At 39.1% G+C, this 19,196-nt stretch overlaps 1 protein-coding gene across 1 annotated transcript in view; it reads left to right on the top strand.

The window, feature by feature from the left end:
• The first annotated feature begins 2,217 nt into the window (after positions 1–2,217).
• Positions 2,218–19,196, top strand: part of KIAA1109 (KIAA1109 ortholog) — a 100,259-nt gene continuing 83,280 nt past the window's right edge. Inside the window, exons 1-8 of the mRNA XM_010136635.1 lie at positions 2,218–2,341; positions 4,007–4,123; positions 5,929–6,007; positions 6,660–6,724; positions 11,064–11,250; positions 12,425–12,506; positions 13,120–13,313; positions 17,884–17,963. Of these exons, the coding sequence (XP_010134937.1) occupies positions 2,245–2,341; positions 4,007–4,123; positions 5,929–6,007; positions 6,660–6,724; positions 11,064–11,250; positions 12,425–12,506; positions 13,120–13,313; positions 17,884–17,963 (901 nt within the window). The 5' untranslated portion in view covers positions 2,218–2,244. The remainder of the gene's footprint in view (positions 2,342–4,006; positions 4,124–5,928; positions 6,008–6,659; positions 6,725–11,063; positions 11,251–12,424; positions 12,507–13,119; positions 13,314–17,883; positions 17,964–19,196) is intronic.

The following is a 19,196-nucleotide window of genomic DNA, read 5'->3' on the forward strand; positions in this document are numbered from 1 at the left end:
TCGGGTGACTTGATCAAGAGTGAAAAGTGCCCTAACAAAAATAAATCCAGTGAGGCAGGTTGTGAAAGGTCAGCTGTGGAGCTCTATACTGACGTATTGACACGTGATTAACTGATGGGGGATTCCTGAGTTTATTTGCACGCAAATAGTGAGTGTATTCGAGAAAACTTCCAAGAATATCCAGTTTATGGCTGTGGATAGTGATGACAAAAAAGGATGAACACTGTAAGTAACTTGAGTATCAAGATCCCATGACTTGCAGTCTCTGAGTTGTCTTGCCCCAGTACTATTTAGAGCATAACCATATTTAATATCCTGCCTCAGTGTCACTTAACATTGGGTTAAAAAATGGCTAAAACCCTGCAGGTTGCTTTCTTGAGGGATTGAATAGTGGGGGTGTTCCTTACAGCGATAGGAGGTGCAGCTGACAGCACTTCCGCGGTGGGCTTGATCACAAGAGCGACCCTGTTGTCTCTTGGTGAGAGAGAGAGAAAGCAAGTTCGTTCGTTCTTTACGCTGAAAGTGTTGGTTTTGGCTTCTCCAGTTACCCCGTTGCTCACGGGTTAAAGGCTCTTAGAGGCTGCCCGCAGAGGCATCAGCTGCTTCAGAATACATGTTGACGTGGGGTTTTTATTAAGGTACTGTGAATATCTTGAAGCAAATCACGGTGCCATTACGTGATTTAATTTGCTGTTGTAACATCCCTTCTAAAGCAAGGGCCTCTTTATTTAAAGTGGGCGCGTGTGTGCATGATGCTCATTGTTGCTCTTCACAGGGAGCCACATTAGTGGCTGCTTTATCATTGCTGGAAGCGATGTCTGGTGGTTTGGTGGTGGTTTTTTGTTGTTGTTTGTTTCTCTTTATTGCTTTCTTGTTCTTTCAATTCCTTCTTACAGAAGAGGTAGCGAGTGAACTGTTAGTGCTTATTTTTGGGACTCTACTCATATTTTAGTTCAAAACGTAGGCTCTTAGTTCAAGGTACTGTTACCCAAAGATAGAAGAGAAACAAGTGCATTCAAGGCAGGTTTTTTTCAACTTCTCCTTCCACATTTTCTTTTCAAGTTATAGTATTGAGAGAGGGTGTTGGTATGACAGAAAAAAACCTGGATTAATTGTTAATTTTATGGCTGATACTTCTAAATACTGACTATTCCAAAGATGTTATGCAGTTCAAAAACTAAGGTCTTACCGGTATTACTTTGTTTTGTGATCTTGAGCTCTTGATGGAGAGTGTCAGAGACTTCATAAAGAAAGGAGACAAAGTCTACTCATTTTTTTTTTTTTGAGAGTTGAATACTGTAAGGATGACAGGCTGTCAGGAGCTGGAAGGTGTTTAAAAAAAAAAACCCACCCCAAAAAAATTAAAAAAAAAAAAAGGGCAGAATTAATGCTTGTCTTCTTGTAAGAAGGCTTGACAGGTGATGTCCAAGGGCAAAGACTTCAAATGAAACTAATGCAAGTAACATAGTGCTGTGTAATTACAGATGTTGTGGAGTTGAGCTGCTCCCTGTTAATCACACTTAATTAATATAACCCAGTTGCAGGGTGGTTATGGATGGTTTGCATAAGTGTGTAAGATCAGAAGGACGGGTTTTCTGCTCTCTCTAACAGAGACGTGATGTAGTCACTTTTTATATGATGATGCAAATCCATCCTGAAGCAAGAGAACTAATGGATGCAGCGGATTAGGAGGTTATGGGAATTTTCCATAGCTCCTGAAAGTGTCTGCTTCGGCCTTTCCCTCTGGGGGGCAGGGGATTTAGTGCCATATTGTCTCATATTTTCTTTTTGAATGTTAGAAAACTCAATACAGAGTCATTTTTACTTACATGTTCAGTTACCTTTTGACTTACTGCTATGGTATAACAGTTTTATAAACTTATTTGCTGTTACTGCTGTGTATAGGGCATTCAGGGGACTAAATTTGAGAGCATATTCCAGCACTCCGTTGATCTGTAATCTGGTTTAGGGAGGCGTGTGCCTGGAAACGGTTTCAGCAGAGATGAGTGGAAGTGTTCTGGAGCTCTAGAGTAGAAGAAAGGGTAGTTGAGAATCATGAAGCTGTTGTTGAATGAATAAAATAAATACATATTTGTGTGAAGCAGACTGTTACAGATTGTTTAATGTGGTACGTATTCAGTGTTCTCCAGACCGTGCTGTGCTTATTACTAATTTTGTGTTTTATGTTTTGTTGGTTTTTCTTGCCTTCAGTTCTATAGGTGCTGGTGCAAAAACAATTTAGCAATGGATCAAAGAAAAAATGATAGTTTTGTCCCAAGTATCACGCAACTGGAAGACTTCCTAACAGAACATGACTCCAATGTTGTCTGGCTCTTAGTAGGTAAGGTGAATCTTTTCTGGTTTGGTTCCTTTTTTTTTTGTGTAAGTATGTGTGTACTTTTAAACACGCTGCTCTAAATGCTGGCGTACCAATATCCAATTTCTTACCAAAGTACGTTGAAACATTGAAAATAGATTTTTATTTGTCATGCAGCTGTTTAGCGAGGTGTGGCAAGACTACTTAAGTAATCCAGAAAGAAAAAAAATACAGAACTGTTTCCAGTACTAGTTGTCCTGTACCACTTGGGAGGTAAGAGTCCAGTGTGCAAAGGACAACACTCTACAATTGTGATTCTGCAAAATGAGAACTTGGTTAGAGCTTCTCTCTGTGAAATAAGTTTATCCTCACACCAGAGTAAGCTGGTGGTTGAGTAGAATACCATAACAAAGGATTAGCATTGTAGCACCACAGGCAGGTACAATAACTTCGTTACACCAATACGTACGTACCATTTAATGAGGTATAGTTTGAATAGTGGTGTGAAGACTGCTGTATTTAATGACCGAACTCCTAGACTAGTGGTAAAGGTAGTGGGTTATGTCTGTAGCGCCTGGAACCTGCACTAGTTTGCTGATTTTTCTCAGAATATGTTACCTTAAGAGGGTACTGCTTGGCTTTAGCTGTCTGGAAGTGTCTAGTTGAACTTTAATCTAAAATTAAGTTTTATTACTGGAATGAAACCGATTGAGTGTGAGTCATTCCACCTTTCTCCCAATGTTGACAGTGGACGAGAAGTTGAGTATGAAGTGTATACATAAATAGAAAACTTCCGTTATAAAGTTCAGTTAGTATTATGAGTAGGGATACCTGAAATGCAAAAATCGCTTCCTTTCCTACTCTGCTCTGGATGAAACAGAATGGTAATTATCAGTAAAGTGAGACAGAACTAGTCCATTTCCTGACAGTCCCATTCCTTTTGGGTTTGTCCTTCTGGAAGCTTTGAGAACCCTTGTAGTTAGAAATAGGTTACCAGCTTTTAATCAACTAAAGTGAAAATTACTTTGGGGATTAGCAGACCTAATTTTTTTTTTGTATGAAAAACCTGTTTCTTATTGTATTGCAGTTTCCTTTTTTTCCTGTCAAATTCCATGCTTGAACTGTTGACAGTGTTTGCTAACCCAAGGACTGGTACATATCTTTCAGCATTCAGCAACTTAGGAAATAGTTTCAGGTGTGACAAAATTGCTTCCTCTGTGAAGATATGAAAGACTAGAAATTTAAGTTACAGTTCATGGTTTGGCGAAGGGTGGAGGAACAACGTAGTGTGACTTTCCTTGTGGTGTTTATTTAGAGTGTTTTGAAATAAATGACTGTGGGGGATAATGCATGTTGTGATTTGATCTGTGAAATTTAACTTCTTGGCTGATAAGGGATGCAATGAATTATGTTTTGCCTTTTGCAGGTCCTCAGGAGCCTTTTTTTTAATATATATTGGGGAATGGGAGAGCAGCAAAGAATCTATTTTTCTGAACTTCCCATTTCCCTCTTTTTTTTTTTTTTTCCTCATCTCTTTACACCTTTCTCACAGCATCTCTCTGAAAACACCTGTTAAAATGTTCCATCAATTTCAAATTCTTTTGGAGAGTAAGAAGTCTTAATAGGTGAGACTTTTATCTAGGTCAGTGTACTTCAAAAAATGTTTTAATTATTTTAATCTTTCAACAGCGACAATATTGTCTTGTGGATGGATTATCTACCTAACTTATTATAATTCCCGGAACATTGGACTCATTTTAACGTTGGTTCTCAACAGATTATATAAACATGGCTACATCCATATTGGTAAGTTACCGTTACTGCAATGCGGCTGTTCTATCTACTGCTTTTTATTGTACCTCAATTTGCTAAAAACTTAAAGTAAAATCAAAGTGTTCCTTTCCTTTGTTACAGTAATTTGAAAATTATCAGCTTGGGTTAATTTAAGAAGAGAAGAAGTTCAGTGTCATGATTTAGGGGAGGATTCTTCCCTTTTTCTCTGAAAACTCTCTTTATTTTATATTAAAGTTCTCTTAACAGATTTTTTAGGTTTAAGTCAAGTTTATGTTTTTCTGTTTAATCTGTACACTTTGTACTTAAAATCTGTACGTTTTCCATTACCCCTCTTTCAGAGCCTTGTGATCATAATGGTCAGTGTCCTAAAAGGAGGTGATTGACCTCAGTCCCCCATGGAACCTGCCTGAGCTGGGTCGGAATTTGCCTCATGATTTGGTGTTGGGGGGCACAGCTTCTCACTCCTCTGCACCTTTGAGGCAGATTGTATGGCATCTGAAGTGTGGGTGGCGACTGCTGAAGTGGGCTCAGAGGGACACAGTGGGGTCTCAAGCCCCAGCTCCCGGTTATGGCAGTGTCCTTGTGTTCTAAATAAGCTGTCGGAACTAATCATGTTAATCCAGACCGGGACTGTGATATGTAGAATTTGTGCTGCCTAGAACATTTGCATAAAAATCCATTAACTTTTTTTAATATGCATTTTAAAACATTTTTGAATAAAACAGGTCAGTACAAATCACTTGGGTACTCACCCACATTACAAAAATATCTGATGCTGAGTCACAGAGGGTCGTATCCCACAACCTCACTCTTGAGTGCGCTTGTAAATTTTTTTCGTTTATTCTTCTGTGCCTTCCTCTGTCTGTTGCCAGAACGAAGATGGTTTTAGTTATAGGCTTATTCTGCACCTATTGGTCATAAATGTAGAGAAAACTTTAAAAAACACCAACTGACTCATACCTGACTGCCAAAGAGATGCCTGCAATAATTTGCTTATGTCCTCGAGAATTTAAGACATCTAATCCAAACCATCTTCAAACCAACTTTTTGAACAGCAATAGAGATGAAATCTTTACTGGCTGCTACACTTGACCTATGGGATCTTATTAAAATTTCTCTGTGACATTGCTATTAGGTGAAGACAGCTGGACATAGCTGGCCAAATATATGGTGTTCTTTATAAACTTAATCAGTAAGAACATAACATTAAATCCCATGATTTACAGCTTGGCTTTAATTGATTAATGTTGTGTTTTATTTTTTTTAACCAAGTCATGGTTTATTTGACTTTCTGTGGGTGAAGTGAAAAGCCTTAGGAAAAATGGGCTATTGCATTACCTGCTGGTCTTTCCATGTCTTATTAGTCCTTCCTGCTGTAAACACAATTTGTCATAATAATGGGACTGATGACTTTATAGCCATTTAAAATTTGGAAAATTATTTAGTCAGGAATCTTTATTTCTCTAATTGCAGACTTGCATACAATGGCTTGATGCTATAAATGTTCAGAATAGCGTTCCTAACTCGCTTCGCAAGGCACCGGAGAGTTCCTGTGTGACTAGGGTGCCTCAGAGGGTTGGTTGTATTTGGGGGCAGTGCCAAACCCAGCGCCTTTCAGGGTTGTGTGCCTTTTGTCTTGCATGTGCTGAATCTCGTGACTTCTCTTCTGCTCTGGAAGTCAGTGTGTTTTCAAAGGGAAAACTTGAGATGCTCAGTGAACCCATTTCAGAATACTATATTCTTCCTGGTCAGAAAATAAAGCATCAGCAGCTTTAGGCTAATGGCTGATAAACATGTTTTTTTTTTTTTCACACTAGGTTCCTTTTCGTTCTCTGTGCTGTCTGGTAAAGTCATGGTTCGCGAAATCTACTTCATCACTGAAGACATGTCTATCAGGTACAGGTTTCCAAGGGAGTCACTCTTCTAAACAGCAGTTTCAAGTACAGTAAATGTCTTTGTCTAAAGAACACATTTGAAAATACCTTCTTACAAATGAGCAATAAATATATTTGTACATGTTAAAGATAAGCTGATGGTGGTATTCAGACATTCTGAGATACCTGTTAGCTCATTTGCTGTTTGAGCCTTATCAGTTGGAAGTGAGTCCTGGATAAGGTTCTAGCTGTCCTTACTATTTGAGAAAGAAAACACTTTGAAGGTGAAGGAGAACTGTTCCTTCATTAACATCTTTCATTCCCTCATGCACCCACTGTTAAGATTTATTTTGGCCAAATATTTTACTGAATTGAGAATAATTTGTTTCATGAACCGCAGGCTAGTGGGTAGTTTTTAATTTTGCTTCTTACTGTTAAATTTGGAAAGCCTTGAGACGGCAATAGATGTGGGGTATTATATGAGTTTTTAGCTAATGCAGTGATTGTATATTATACTGCGAGCTTTATGCTGCAGTGCTTCATGCTTTCGTATTGATGCACCCTACCGCAGCTGCAGAGCTCTGCACTGTGTGAGGCAGCATGTCCTGCAGGTGCACATCAGATTTGGGATTACCACTCCTTAACTTCTGCTTTATCTAATGTATTTGATTTAGAATTCAAGACGGATTTATCATATTTCGCTGGTGGAAGATGTACAACCCGAAGCAGAAACAGCATGGTAGGTTTCTCAGGAAGGTTTCAAAGTATATGTTCACAGGTGGCCTACAGAAAAATACTTCCTTTGCCTAATTTCATGTATGTAATTGATTTGTTACTCTGTACCTGAAGAACATTGAATCATCAGAAGGTATGGGTTGTTTTAACTGATTGATCCGTGTTCGTAGACTAGAATAGCACAATGAAGTAAATGCAGAATTCATCATCAGGGACTTGAGCCTTCATTAGCTGTGATCTAAGCATAACTGACCCTGTATTGAAGTTTATAACTGTGATAAACCGTCGTCTTGTGTTCTGGAAGTGATTTGAGTTTTCAGGTTTTAGTGTTGTGCTGTCGGTATTTTAGAAAAAGTTTTACAGTAGGGTATGTTCTTTAGTATGAGATAACCCTGTGTCTTGATGACATCTGTGGTCATAGAAGTGGGGAAGTGTGAAAAATTAATTTATTTTTCTTCCTTATCTCTGGCTGAAGAAGGACGATTAACACCAGATGCAAGAGATTAATCGTATCTGCAGAAAATGTTGTGAGAATACATAAGTAGCTTAGTGATGTGCGCGTAGTCATTCATAGGATTAGAATCTGGTTGAGTGAGTCACAAGTCCTGCCTTTCTTGACTTCTGAAGCATTACAGCTCCACTGCAAGTTCAAGGAGGTCCAGAGATGGCAACTGTGTACAGCTGAGGAGGGTGCTAATTGAGAGGGTTGCTAAACTTTGGAGGACTTTTTTTTCCCCATCTGCTCTTTGGAAGAGGCCTCTGATGGTGTGGAGCCTTTTAGGCTTGCCAGCAAGCTTGTACAGCTGTTGCTTTGTCAGTACCAACTCGACAGTGGTGGGAGTACTGTGTACGTGTTGTGCAGGGACGTAGGAGACACTGTTCAGTATAGTGGTATGAATTAGGAAGAGGTTCTCACCTCTTTTATTGAGGCATCACTAAGCCTCTGTGGTGACAGAGCGCAATTCAAGTTCTTTATACCATAAGAAGACTTAATTCAAAGAGTGGAACCTAGTTTTAGAGTTAATTAGATTTTTTCCAACCACAGGTTATTTTTCAACAGGTTTTCATAGAATTTTCTTAATCTGCTAGTTAAAACGTATTTCTCTAGTGGCTCACAGAATGAAAAAATGAATTGAACTTAATGCAATAAAGATAGTTGTGTGTCTTTTATGGGAGTGTTTCTGCTGGGCAGTATTGCAAGGCGTTAACCGGTTCTTGGATAATTGATCCAAGTAAGCAAGGAGGTTAGAGGTGTAGAGGTCACACAACAAAGTAATGCGAAATGCAACAGGAATGGGATTTTGTTTTTCCTAGTGGTGATAAATTTGAAATCCTGTAGGTGTAGAAATAATGTGACCTCATTATTTTTTTTGAGAGAGATATTTAGAATATTAGAGGAGGGGTTTTTTGTCTATGAAGGGGAGGAGAGTGAAGGATTCTGAAATACTTGGAGACTGTAATAGGGTCTCCCTTTCATGTTATTTCAGGTGTCCTTGTCATCACCTATTTGGTAAAGGGCTGTACTCGATAATCCATTTTTTCACTGGTGAGGTTACCACTGTTAAGCACCTTTTGTAATTATACACCAGGAGCTAAACTTCAGCAAAGGGACACATGAAATTTCCTAAAAGCTCTTTGTCATGTGTAGGAGGTGTGTATGTGTCTGTCTCCTGAAGAAATATGCTGAAGGTAACACAGGCTCATGTGTTTCCCTCTGATCTTGTGGGAGGAGAACAACTAGAAATTCATTCATCTATTCAGAGGTTTTTAGACCAGAAAGGGCTTCAGTGTTCATCTAACCCAGTCATGCAAGTTGTAAAGTTTTCCCTGGAAGTAAAATGAGTGACCTTTTAAAAAGATTGAGTGGTGGTGAGTACTTGGCATGTTCAAGATGCTGAGCCAAAGTAAAATTGTTTTTAATGCTAGATATTACGTATTTGATCTTGAAATTACTTCAGCTTCCAGGTTGTTACTCCTTTTGGTAAGAAAAATCTGGTACAGTTTCATGTGCCCATGGAATATGTTCATGAGTTATTGGGAATATTTTTCCCTAGTAACTGTTTTCCTATCACATGGTTTCTCAGCCTCTTCTTCCTGAGGAGCCAAAAGAACCCATGTGGTTGTGCCTGCCGGTCTCTGCTGACCTGCTGAGATCCGCTGGCTTTGCAAGTCTTAGGAGGATACACAAAGAAACGAAATCTGAGAGGGAGTGGCATCTGAGGTTTGTCAAAGAGCAAAGGTTATTAGGGAAAACAAGGCAGTCACGGAGAAGAGTTTCCTTCCCTCTGGTGTTTGTGCTTTGCAGAATACTTCACGCCTTTGTAATAGGCATGTCATACCAATGTTGAAAGAACTTCGCAGAAGTCAAGTATGTGGTTTATCTTGCTGCCTCGAGTGCTAAGTCAAACCGTTTGGGGACTTGAGAATAGGTTCTGTACATACTTGAGAAATGAAGGTGCTTTATGAACAAGAGTGGAGGATGATGCTGTGAGTAGAGGACACCTAGGTGTCTTGGCTTAGCTGCCACAACAGCTTGTCGGTTTTCATATTGTAAAACTCTAGAGTGTAGTGCTTGAGGTACTCTTTGAATGGGGTGTACTGTCTCGAGAACCAATTCCTCTACTTTTTATTGTTGGGAGTAACTTGTTTCAGGTTCCTTTTAGGTGTTATTTAGTGAGTTTATTTATTGTTTGAGTAGGAGTGATACAAACATTTGAATAAATAATAAATAAACAATACAACTTGATTAAACTTTGTCAGAAGCAGATGGCAAAACCTTGGCTACATTAGTCACCTTGATTCCAACAGATGTTGATAAAACTTCAGTTTCTTACTGTGAATCTGGTAGTTACTTTTACATTACCTACATGTATGCTTCTTTGAATCAATTAACTATATAACATTCAGATGTGCTTGTCCCTTTTTCCTTGTCTTCTTTTTTCCTCCTTTTCCAAAAGAGTCTGGTCTTAGGCAACCAAATCGGTGTGCGGAGGTAAAATCTTATTTTTGTTATGAGGAAAAAGAAGTAGTTGTCTCTTTAAATCCCCTTTAAAGAAATGAGTTACTACATATGATTTAATTTACTTATTGAAGCCTAATGCTTGCCTCCGGGAATTGAAAAATTACATTTATTTGTGTTCTTGATGATACTGAGATCTCCCAGGTGAACAATTGTCCATCCTGATCTTTGTCCATGTCATCCTTTGCCTGTATCTTATTGATGCAAGTTGACGTTACCAACGGATGGATTTGATAGCGCTTTTATGAAAACAGGAAGGAACTGAAACCGGCTCATTAACTTTCCTGTCTGCTGTTCAAGAAAACTGATGCCAGTGTATTCCGAAGTCTTACACACATTTGATTTTTTTTTTTTAAATAACATTATGGAAGTTTCTGGTAACTAAGGGGTAGAAGATGAGTCTTGCTGTTGTTGGGACAGAGTGTTATGAAGGTGTAACATCAGGGGACAGACGAGTTTGTAGCAAAGAGGGAGCATTTAATAAAGTAGTTGTCTAAACTTTGGCTCTGGGGCAGCTGCATTTCTTCTCTTGACCCTGATCACAACAGCGACGGAGTTTGCTCTGACTTTTTAATTTCTGGTGACTGTAGGAAGTGTTACTTTCTCTTTGTTACCTCCTGAGTTACAGATTGGGGACTGCTGTAATAACTGTTGATGCCTCAGTTTCCTAAAGCCTGGTTGATGTAAAAAGGCCAGATCAAGTTTTAGAGCAGCTCAAATCTCTTGAGTGAATGTGTAACGGGCACTCTTTCAACTGGGTAATTAGGGGGAAATTGTGCAAGCCTTTTCCTCGCATTAACTACATAATTAGGTCATACAATCTAAGGCAAAAGTATGTCAAAGTGTGTCACAAACAGCTTGGTATGCGAGCAGCAGGTGTTAAACTAGTTCAAGTATCAGAGTCAAGCTGATACTGCAGCTAAAATTTTAACTTTTGTGAAAAAGTGGAAATTGACACTGAGCTCAGGTGCATCAGGATGGATTTTTTTGTTTGCTTGTTTTTATATATGAAACTGAATAAATCTCATTTACCATTTTGTGCAGCTCCTGCCTGGATTTATTTTTTGGATTGTGACCTAAGGGTGAAATGCCTTTCAGGTTTCATATTTTGTATGCAACTGTCTTATTTGGCAAGTTTTACTAATTTGCTTAGAACAATGTAATTATTTCATGGAGTTTTTTACTGCTTTTTAATGCGTACTTCAGCATCTGTTCCCTACTGCAAAGATAGTTTCTGCAAAGTGTGTGTATTTGGAAAACTGTATCAATATTGCAAGGGAGTCTTGGAATAAAAATAGATACTCTTTTCCTACTGTTCGTTTAGATCCAAAGGCAGAAACACGACTCTATATTATGGTGAATGACTTCGAATTTCACGTGTACAACCGTTCAGAGCTTTATGGACAACTTCAGGAACTATTTGGCTTGGATCCCACAATAATTCCACCAAAGAAAGATGATGAAAAAGCACAAGTAAATGGCAGGCAGAGAACACATACCAATCTTGAAAGGTAAATTGTTATTCATTTTGCTATTTTGTTGATGCTTTGTTCTGCAAAGTGCTGAACTAATTGGGTAATGTTTTGTTAACATATGCTCTGGAGGCCAAACGGTTGAAGCACAACTGAGAGAGAAATTGCACTGACAAGCCTGACAGTCTAAATCTTCTTCCTTTCCTCAGACTTCCTACCATAATAATTAAAACACACAACCAAACAAACCAAATGCTCCTTGTTTAAGGATCAGAGACAGGTTGAAAAATCTATTTGAAGCACAGTGTGGAAAGGGAGCATGAGTTGAAGAGGATTATGCTTGCAGAATAATAATGGTGTTGCTCATAAAAGCAGTAGCTGTTCAAGACAGGGGGAATAGACAAAATGTGAGGATCTGTGTGGTGTTGGGAGAACTTACTGGTTTTTGAGCTTTAAATTCGGGCTGATTTCACAAGTTGTCTTTTTAGGAGAGGGTGTTTGTTTACTGCTACACAAACCTTCTTTTCTTATTTATATTCTGGAGTACCCCAAACCCATAACTAATGGTATCTGTAAGTTACCAGATCTGGAAGTTCTTCCACATGGTTTATGTGCAGACAAGTCAGATGTTCAATAATAAGCCTCTCTTTGGGCAGAATCACAGCAGACTGATTTACTGGCAGGAGCAGAGGCTTGAGTCCTGTCACGGCTGCTGCCCAGGGCAGTATGTGTTACTAAATGATGTAGCGGGCAGCTGCAGGATGCTGTGGCAGTCCTGGGTTTGGGTAAGGGCTGTGTCTCCAAGCCAATCTCTTCGTGGTTTGGTCTTACACCCTTATTGACAGGTGCAGGAAGGACTTGAAGCCTTGGGGGAGGATGTGTCTTGGGAAATGAAAAATCCCACACCTAAATAGGAATATTTAGAACTGACCAAGTTCCCCTGAGGAAATTTAACCGTTGCTCTGTTAGACGTGGAACGCTAGTCTTCTGCCTGTGTCAGCTCAGCGTACCAGCATGCATGGCATAGCTACATATGCTTCCTGCTCTGCCAGGCTCTGGAGGAAGTGCTCTGCTAGCAGGACTGTTACAGGAGCTTCCCCATGGGAAGGAGTGTTCCCTGAGAGCTGTGCTCTGAAGAGCCCTAGAAGAAAAGGCCAGTTAATACTTCTGCAGAGCAGTCAAAATAATAATAAACCCCTTTTTTTCCTCGTAGTGTTAAAGTAAAAACAGAATCTCAAGACCCTTCTTCTTCATGGAGATCGCTTATTCCAGTCATTAAAGTCAATGTGAGCACGGTAAGTGGAAAAGACCCTGATAATTGAAGATACTTAGCAGTATATGCCCGAAAATGAGACTTGCCCTTCATTTTTCTCGTACATTCTTGTTGAGTTTTTGTTCTCCTTCAATTTAAAAGAAGCTTTAAAATGACACCACCAGGACTCCCCGCACACAGTCACAAACCCTGCTGTGCTGATGGAAACACAGTTATGTTCTTTCTCGTGGGAAGTGCTTGTGTTGTAAACCTATGATGATTTCAGGAATATCACCAGGTGATTAAGCTAGGTCATGGGTGTTGTACAACGTGTGGTGTTTTGGGTTTTGGAGAGGTGTTTGAATTGTGGGGGTTTTTTTTTCCTGTTTTTTCTTCCCTGCATTTTTTAATAAGGATGTTTGGACACATTCCTTAAAAGTTGTTGATGTCTCTCAAAAAGACTGTGGAGAACTGTTGAGGTGATGGGAGATAGAATATTGAGAGTTTAAATGTACAAGGTAGACTTTTTAGATATGCCCAGAATATGGCCGTGTTGGCATATGGCTGCTGAAACTGCATTATTATAGGTAAATTAAATGTACATCTATATAAAAGAGCAGTGTGTAATGAGTATTTGGGTTTTCTTTTTGATTTAGGGTCGCTTGGCATTTGGGAATCATTATCAGCCGCAGACACTTTGTATTAACTTTGATGATGCTTTTCTGACGTATACCACAAAACCACCTTCGAGCCACCTTGATCAGTTTATGCACATTGTGAAAGGAAAATTGGAAAATGTTAGAGTCATGCTGGTTCCGAGTCCAAGATACGTTGGTCTTCAAAATGATGAGTAAGTTTTGGCATTCTTTGTTTCCATATTATTTTATTCTTTATTTTAAGAGAATGAACAAAATAATACTGGTTGTGTTTCTGTGACTTGGTTTTTCTTGTGTTAAAACAAGTTGGCATTTTTACCATGCTGAACGTTTGAAATGTTGGATCTCTGAAACAATTTTATTTATGGAGATAAGTACTGGTTTTCTATCTCATTGTAGATTTTTTTGAGGTGTATTCTACTCTATGATTAATTTCTTGCATTCAACTTTTATTTTCCTTCACTCAGGTACTTTAGCAGTATGCAGACTTTGACAGCACTAAATTTCTAGTATAAATGCAAGGTTTAAGGTACTGACTTCTGTAGAGCTGATTGACATGTGGTTTGGAAAATATTAAAAAACCAACAGGCAAAAGCTGTGCAATACTTCCTGTGGTAGAAATCACATTATCTTTAGAAGACAGATTGCTGATCCTTTTACCTCTGTGTATGCCACCTAGGTGGGGTCATGCAGCTTTTACGAACTGGTCTGTAGTAAGTCAGACAAAAGAAAGGGTGCTTGCATGAAATAATTTGACACTAGGATTCTCATTTTCTCACTTTAACCAGCAAGGCATTTATGTTCATACTGTATTAATATTCTTGATTGATACGTTTTGAGCATCATAGCTGGAATTTTCTGCATTATCTTATTTAAGGCTTACACTGTTATATATTAAACAATAATTTGGACAGAATTGCTGAATTTCAAAGTCTTTCACAGGCACTACTTGCTCAACAAAAAATAAATAATGTATAGTATCCTGGACAGTTGTCTGTATTGAGTTTAGGTAAAATGATCATACCCATTTTCTATCTCCTAAGCAACAATATCCAGAAAGTTAATTATGATGTTTGGAAATAAACTGTATATTACTTGGCTAATTTTGTATCAGCCAGAAAACAGCCATCTGTAATGTGCCTTTATATGTTTTCAGAGAACGTTCAGTGGATTTGCACAGAATCTTACTCTTCCAACATGACGACAAAGGAAACTTCTCCAATTAATACTGAAAACAAACAAGATTAAAAGAAAATAGGATTAAGATACTCAAACTATTAGCTTTTTCTCTTGCTTCCGCTAAGTATTTTGTTTTTATGCTGCTACCATCCCTGCAGCTCCTGATGGCTGAAGGGTGGCATGTGTGCAGAAAACATGTGCCCTAATTTACTGGGTAGATTCAACAAATGACCCAGTTCTCGGGAAACTGGAAATGTTTAAATCTTTAGATCCTGCCCTCTTAGGCTTCTTTGGCTTAAATATTAAGCCGAGTGTCTTAACGTTCAGAACTTCCTGCAGGCAGTGCACGTATAAAAACCAGTTAAGTGACTTGATGAAATTTGTAACAGACTGACTAATCGATACAAACATCAAAAGCCTACCTGAAAACTGCCATGTTATATTGCAAATAGCCATCTGAACGCCTCCATCTCTTTTTGCAAATAGATCCTCCAAAACTGAAGGAAAAAAAAATTGTGCTGGGAAAAGCAGAACAAGTGTGGAGAGCAGTGACTAAGTCAGCAGGCTCAATGTGGAAGTTTAGGACAGATACTAGGAGATACTTTTAAATGGTGGTGGTAATCTCGTTATCATTCATTGCCATTATCTAATGAGTTGTTGCAAATGGCCTGTGGTGGGATTTCAAGGGTTTTACCACCTCCATCAGCTAGACAAGATGCAACTATTCCTGCAGCCTCCTTAGGTACCTCCTCTTCCATCTTCTGCAGTGGTAGTTTCATCTGCGAATACAGCTAAAAGCCGGAGTACTGTTATCTTTTTTGCATGGCTGTGCAGTGAATGCAGATCATGGAATTCATCCCTGTTAAATAAAATGTATGTTGGTCCTAAATCTTGAACCCAGTAGCAGAACCGATTCATCAGTTGTCTGTTATGACCTAACCTACAACCATCCTAGGACTGGCATGAGGAAAGATACTACGTTTTGTGGCCTCTGTGCTGTTTTTTCTATGGCCTGAGATGCTTTGATAATGTAAAACTATAAACTGCTTCAATCACAATCATCTACTGTGTATTTTCATGTTCTTCTTGAGAAGGAATAGGAAGTGACAAGATGCGATGATACAAAAGAGAACTTTCCTCTGGACAAAAATCCACGCTGAATGGGCAAAAACTTCTGTACCAGTGTAGTGACTTCAGACAGATCAGAACAAGACAAGTGTTTAGTGGAATATGTGCACACAGTGAAGGTGTACTCTAAAGAATTGGAGGGGGGGAAAAAAGGTCTGAGGAAGACATTTAGCTACCATGTGGAATTTTGGTGGTTTTTTTTTTTTTTCCCTCACCCTCAACCTCCATTTGGTGTAAGACCTCAGCTTTCCTCCACAGAATGGAATATGGCAGAGGTGATGAGGATGGCAGGGCCACGGGTGTTTGACAGAGGATTTGGGCATTCTGTCAGCTCTTGAGGCTTTCCTGTGGATATTTCTTTTGCCTACAGCTAAATGGCTGTTTCTGTTAGGCCGTGGAGTGAGGTCAAATTGTCCATCTTGAAGAGGGTTTAGCTCAAAACCTCTTTGTCATTCTATCTGAGGTAGTGTTTTAGGTTAAAGTTATTAATTATTCAAAGTCGGTATAGGTAAATGTAAATGCTGTTAGGAAGGGAGAAGCATACAAGTGTTAAATCTGCTCTATGCATTCACACTTTGCAGTAATTTTTATTAAAACAGAGCTTCTCCAATGTATTTCTGTAGGCTTAGGTAACTTGGTATATAGTGTTTCGAGACCTGTGCACTCCCTGCTGTCAGAGGAACGCTCTTCGTGTGAAAGGGCTGTAGTATTCTGTGTTTCTCAGAACAAAACACACGCCAGATCGAGCAGCAGGGAGCAGGTACAGTTTGCCATCAGTGAGGCCGCCCTGTGCTGTGGCCGGCCGACCTCCCTGGTGAAATGCTGAGCTGAGCTCAGCTGCTGAGCTGCTGAAACAAGGTGCAGCCTTGGCCTGACAATGTGCCCTGCTCTGGTATGGTCAGACAATGGCACGTGATTGGGTTGAACACAGAAGTCACTGTCAGGCTCTGCTGGTTATCTTATGTGAGCTTCCCCTCATTTTTTGCACATCTTGCTCTGTTTGCGTCTCACTGGGGAGCCAATTCGGTTTTGGACGGAAAAAAGAAATAATTGGAAAATTGGGAGTGAATAGAATATACTTATTCTTCCATTGCTGTTGTTACTTTTAAAGGAAAATTGATTTTAAGTTCCTGCCCGGTTGCTTTTGAAGAGCTTCTGGCAGAACGTGGGATCTATGTCTGCTGTCTTCCACATTTCTAAGCTTTCCTGCATCTGAGCTGTGGTAAAAATGGGCAATGTGCTTCTAGCAGGTCACACTCTTAGACCATGAATTGCTGTTCTTGGAATTTTGGATTTTTGTTAAGAGGTGACAACTTATAAAAGTGGCTGAAAAGTGGCAAAAATGTCTTTTTCAGTAAAAATAGAATGTTCACGTTATACTGCTATAAAATGTAGTATTAAGTAAATTAAGATGTGGCAACATTTAAGAAATGGATTGTGATATACCAATAGAATAATGTTAAGAGAATTGTTTCATTTATTGGTTTTATCACTTACATCCTTTTTTACTGAGGGAAATGTTATTAAGGAAGAACAGCCTTTCTTTTTAAACTAATGCTCTAATTACTGAAGATGTCCCTTTGGTTTAGAGTGCTATTTTAGTTAGAAAACAATTAGCAGGTGAGAGAAAGATATAGGACAAGGAGAAAGGAACACTTGATGGAAAGAAACATTGGAAGTAAAACTTCGGTAGCTGCTTGTGGTTTGTAATATCTGAGAAATGTCTTTGGGGAGCAGAACTTGCAATCTTCATGCTTGAGTTAACAAAACTTTTAAGTTTCTCAATAATAATAATAATAATGTAATGATCAAGTATCTTTTGGAAATCCGGGTAAACATAGCCTGGCAATGTGACAGCTGCCTCTTTGATAGCAGACTCGAGAGCAGATAGACTTGAATACTCACGGTGTTTATTTTCAGCGTTTGCTTTTAGTCTGAGGTAGCAGATAGACCAGGAATCACAATGTGATAGGGTGGAGAAGGGAAGAACCGAAGTTAACCCGCCCTTCAAATTCAGCTGACAAAGAGCTGCACTGGCGCAGGCGGACTGTGGTGTGGCCCAGGCACCTCTATCTGTTCTGTCCAGCCCTCTGGTAATGTGACGAGACCGTGCCTGGTAGGTGAAGTCGCCTGCAGCTCTTGCGGGCAGCCTGCTGCTGGCAAGACCAATACAGATACGTGGAGCTGGTCTCTTGGGATCACGCCAAACTTCGGTTTTGCCCACAAAACCTTCCTGGTCAAGTGCCATGTATGCTCCACTGTTGGCTTGCTTTATACAGATAGCAGTTTAATTAATGATTCCATTGTTAAATATTTACTACTTACGAGCTACAAGTGAGCCTCACCTATGTAATCTCTTCCGTTATGCTTAATATGTTGCATTTAAAATGACTTGAATTCCTAATGATTAATCTCAGTGCGTTGCTTTTTAATCTTTATCTTTGCGCTCTTTTACAGGCCGCCGAGGCTGATGGGTGAAGGTTTTGTCGTAATGCAGTCCAATGATGTTGACATATATTACTATATGGATGAGCCAGGTACCTGCTGTTAAGTACAAAGATAACATTTTAAAAGATTTGAAGACTGTTCATTTAGTTTTCTGGACTTGCTGACAATTTCTTTTTTATGCTAAAAATTCTCTGCTGAAAGAATTAGTGTCACGTTTTGGAGCCAATAAAAGCATTCATAAATATGCTTATGGACGCTGATAACTTCATAAGTTATTTTTATTGCATATGAAAAAGAATTCCACTGAAAAAAAATGGGAGAGTTCGTGTGTTTCATATTTAGAAGGGAGTGAAACTTTGAGCTGCATTCTTTTTGATGGTTGTTGTCAGCTTCTAGACTGATCATGTAAGAGGCTTGGGGAATTCCGTAGATGAAATAACTGTACATGTAGAACTAGTGGTTTTATCAGTGAGTACTTCTGTATGGATGTAGGTTCTCTACCAGCAGTGCCTTCCACACGTCTGGAAGCAACGTGGAAGCAATTAATCTTGATATTTATTCCTGCAACAAGTTGTGTTTTAAGCTGTAAACTTAAATGATGTCAGTTTGCAAAAGTACTCCAGGACTGGGGACAATTTATAGCCAAAACCTGCCGGGGTTTTGGGGAAGTTTATTTGGTGCATCAATTTCTGATTTTGATCTTTTTCACTTGAAATTCAGGGAGTTATATTAGCACTTTATTTTGCTGGAATTTTTTTTTTTTGTTTGCAAAAGCTTTGCTCTGGCTTCACTTAAAGTTTTGAGTTTGAGGCCTGAGTTTTGAACAAAGGTAACATATCCAATAATGATGCACACTGGTGTAGGACAGGCGGCGATTTTGGATTGTTGCTGAATGACTCCTTGAATTTTTACTAGTAACTCTGGGTCTGCTGTGTTAAGTCATCTTTTTTATTTGCACACATTGTCTGTAGAAATGGTTTTAACTCAATCATCTTTGTTTCAAAACTTGGTTTATAAGCGGGATTTGGAACGGACTGTGAATATATGAAAGCCTGTGTTGGTCAAAAGCATGCTGAAGAGATAAAACTGCCGTGTTTGTCAGCGTTTCACTGACATCTGTGAGCAGCGCTTCAGAAAATCCCAAGGGTTTTTGTTCCTTCTTTCTCTTCCACTGGGAGTCTGCATTGAATTGTGGCTTGATGCTTATGCACTGTAGTCGTTTCAAATAAAACTGACATCAGGACACGTTAATTGTCTTGTGCTTAGCGAATATATTTCATGCTAATTTGAAGCAGCTTCCTTTAATAATCCGTTTATTTTAT

This window comes from Buceros rhinoceros, unplaced genomic scaffold (genome assembly GCF_000710305.1).
Source record: "Buceros rhinoceros silvestris isolate BGI_N320 unplaced genomic scaffold, ASM71030v1 scaffold5180, whole genome shotgun sequence".
Classification (NCBI taxonomy): Eukaryota; Metazoa; Chordata; class Aves; order Bucerotiformes; family Bucerotidae; genus Buceros; species Buceros rhinoceros.